Source organism: Myotis brandtii, unplaced genomic scaffold, assembly GCF_000412655.1.
Source record: "Myotis brandtii unplaced genomic scaffold, ASM41265v1 scaffold111, whole genome shotgun sequence".
NCBI classification, from domain to species: domain Eukaryota; kingdom Metazoa; phylum Chordata; class Mammalia; order Chiroptera; family Vespertilionidae; genus Myotis; species Myotis brandtii.
The window spans coordinates 542,052-545,129 of record NW_005353789.1 but is presented as its reverse complement, the minus strand read 5'-3'; the positions used below and the strand labels follow the sequence as shown (position 1 = coordinate 545,129).

General features: G+C 43.5%; 1 protein-coding gene across 4 annotated transcripts in view; it reads right to left on the bottom strand.

Moving 5' to 3' along the window:
- Positions 1 to 872: 872 nt before the first annotated feature.
- HELQ (helicase, POLQ-like) overlaps positions 873 to 3,078 on the bottom strand; it is a 42,237-nt gene continuing 40,031 nt past the window's right edge. For all 4 annotated transcript variants that reach the window (XM_005857378.2, XM_014544441.1, XM_014544448.1 and 1 more), the window contains one exon: positions 873 to 1,069. In XM_005857378.2, coding sequence (XP_005857440.1) covers positions 977 to 1,069 — 93 coding nt within the window. In that variant the 3' untranslated portion in view covers positions 873 to 976. The remainder of the gene's footprint in view (positions 1,070 to 3,078) is intronic.

Below are 3,078 nucleotides of genomic sequence, written 5' to 3'. Positions count from 1 at the left end.
AATGAGCAGAAGGCACATTTCCTGGGAAGATCTGAACTGGCCCCCACCCTGACACTCCTCTGTCCTCACCCTTCTCCCAGGATAGTGAAGGGGAACCTGGGTACATCCCACTCTGGGATCCTGAATCATAGGTTAACTAATAATAAATACTTGTTGAAAAAGTGTTAAAAAAAATACATGGGCATTAATGAGAGATCCACAATACTTATAGGAAGGGAAGAGCTCATGTATGGGGTGGGGATGAGAATAAACTTGAACAATTTTATAGAGAAGACAGTATTTGAGCATTTTTAGTTTATTCTTGAAGTATACAGTACATTTTAAAGATAATTTTCTGCCCTACCCGGCTTGGCTCAGTGGATAAAGCGTCAGCCTGAGGACTGAAGGGTCCCAGGTTCGATTCCGGCCAAGGGCACATGCCTGGGTTGCAGGCTCGATCCCCAGTAGGGGGTGTGCAGGAGGCAGCCGATCAATGATTCTCGCTCATCATTGATATTTCTCTCTCTCTCTCCTTCTTCCTTCCTCTCTGAAATCAATAAAGAAATATATATATATTTTTAAAAAGAGATAATTTTCTATGCACTGGAAATGGAATAAAACAGTTAGGAAATGAAAGGTTTGGAAATCGCAGGGAAAATTCTGGTATTTCAAATAGTCCAGTTTGATGAAAGAAATGGATAAGAGAATGATGAAAGATCTGGCTACAAAGGTAGGCTGCAACAATGTTGAGGAAGTTTATTTCATTTTTGAGCACAGAAATAATGTGTAAGTATTGAATAAGATGGGTTATTACTAGAAAGGTTATTGTAATTATGGGTGAGAGATATATCCAAACATCATCCATAGTTCTGAATGTATACTTAAAATGTATCTTTTCATGTATAAATAATAAGGAATCTTTAATAAAACATATATACAAGAAATAATTCATAAAAAGAGAAGTCATTCATATTTGACAATGCTCATCAGACACACTTCATGCCTTTTCAACAGGAGGGAAATCAGCAGGTAATCTCAATAGCTCTTCTACTTCTCCTTGCAAAGCCTCTGCTTTTTCATGCAACAGCATCTACAATAAAAACATCAGGACATGAGACCAAAATATTCAATGCTAGAGAAATGCTACCATTTTTACCACCTGAATCCTTACACATTAGCAATCTAGACATTAAAACTAATATGAGATGGAAAAATGGCCACTTAAGAAAAAGTGATTATAGTAAGTGAAGCTGAAGCATTTAGTTAAAGCCATTTTAGCTGATTGCTCCATTTGGTATACCAAAAATAAAGGAGCTCTAAAACATGATTTGTTTTATTGGAGACTCAGCTACCTAAAAATTAACTTTTAATCTATAAAATCTAAGACAATTTTACAAAAATTTAATTAGCTCTTGAAAATGTTATCCTTCATATATGCATTTTATTACTCCTTAAAATTTAGTATGCTATCTTTTAAAAACCTATAACTTTTTCAAAGAAAAAATTTTATTCAAGTTCCTAAAATTAATAGTTAACCCCTTGAGTGCCTGGGAGCGCTATCGCGCTCCTCCTGTCTTTCGCCAAAAGTGCCGGGAGCGCTATCAAAGCTTCGAAATGGCATCCAGTTCTAAGTCTGCTTTTATTAGTGATGATGATATTGCTAAATATGTCAATGTAGTAAAGGTTTCTTTAAGTTTTTGAATATGTAACTTCATTTACTTGCGATTCATAATTTTTTTCCTAAACTGCTGTAAAATCAGCAAAAATGCCTTGGCAATTTCAGCATAGTCCCTAGGATATTGGTTGGCACTCAAAGGGTTAATTTTGAAAAAAACATAATGAGAAAAGAAAGTATTTCTAAACATGGAGCATAGTAGACATAAATGAATATTTAACAAGTAATGACTCTCTTTCTTTTAGAAACCAGAAGTAAAATGTTGGTATTTGTTTTAGCTGGCTTTTGTGTATATTGTAGTGAAGTATTTGTACTACTTCTGTTACAAAGTATTATAATAAAAAGTTTAGCAAAATCACAGAGGGGAAAAAAAGTCATATGATGCAAAGTGAAAGTGAAAAACCCACTCCCTACCAATTTGACATACCCATAGCATTACATAGCATTATATCTACACTAATAAAAGAGAAAAATGGTAATTAGCGTACAACCGCTACCCTTCCCATTGGCTAATCAGCATATCCTTATGCAAATCAACTGCCAACTAAGATGGCGGTTAACCACCAACAAAGATGGCGGCTAATTTGCATACGCCCAATGATGGGAGGCGAAAGGGGAAGAACTGAAGAATGGTGATCGGCAACCCAGGCTGCAGGCAAGAGCTAGGGGGTGGGCAAAAGCCGCCTTTCCCCACCCCCCAGCTGGTGATCGCCTTTGGAAAGCCGGGCAGCAAACCCGACCCCAGGGGCTGGGGTTTCTGGCTGGCCTGTGCCGAGCGATGGTGGCGATCGGAGGCGTGAGGGCTGGGGCGCAGGCCATGGCAATCGGAGGGCGGGAGGGGCCGAGCGCATGCCAGGCGGCAACCCTGGACCCCACTGGGGCCGGGGTTGCCGGCTGGCCTGTGAGGAGCGATCCCCATGGCGATTGGAGGGCAGAGCTGGGGCGCAGGCCAGGCGGCAACCCTGGACACCCCAGAAGCCACCTGCCCGCCACCCGTGACCCTATCAGGTCCGGGCCACAGGCTGGCGGCCGTGTACAGCCACAGAAGCCGCCTGCCCACAGCGTGTGGAGCCACAGAAGCTGCCGGCTCACGCCTGTGTACAGCCACAGAAGCCACCTGCCCGCCTTCCGTGACCCGATCCAGTCCCAGGTTTCAGGCCCGGGCCCGTGTGCGGCTGCAGAAGCCGCCTGCCCACAGTGTGTGCAGCCGCAGAAACCTCCGGCTGGCGCCCGTGTGCAGTCTGCAGTCGCAGAAGCCGCCTGCCTGCCGCATCCCACTATGATCCACTGAGTTATGAGGCCAGAGAGCAAGGAGAACTTCCGCCCCTGAGTCAAAGTGGGGAGCGGAGGACATGGCCTCCCCTCCTAAAGTTGCCAAAGGACAGGACCTAACCTAAGCCACATCCTCTGAGACAGCCAGGCAG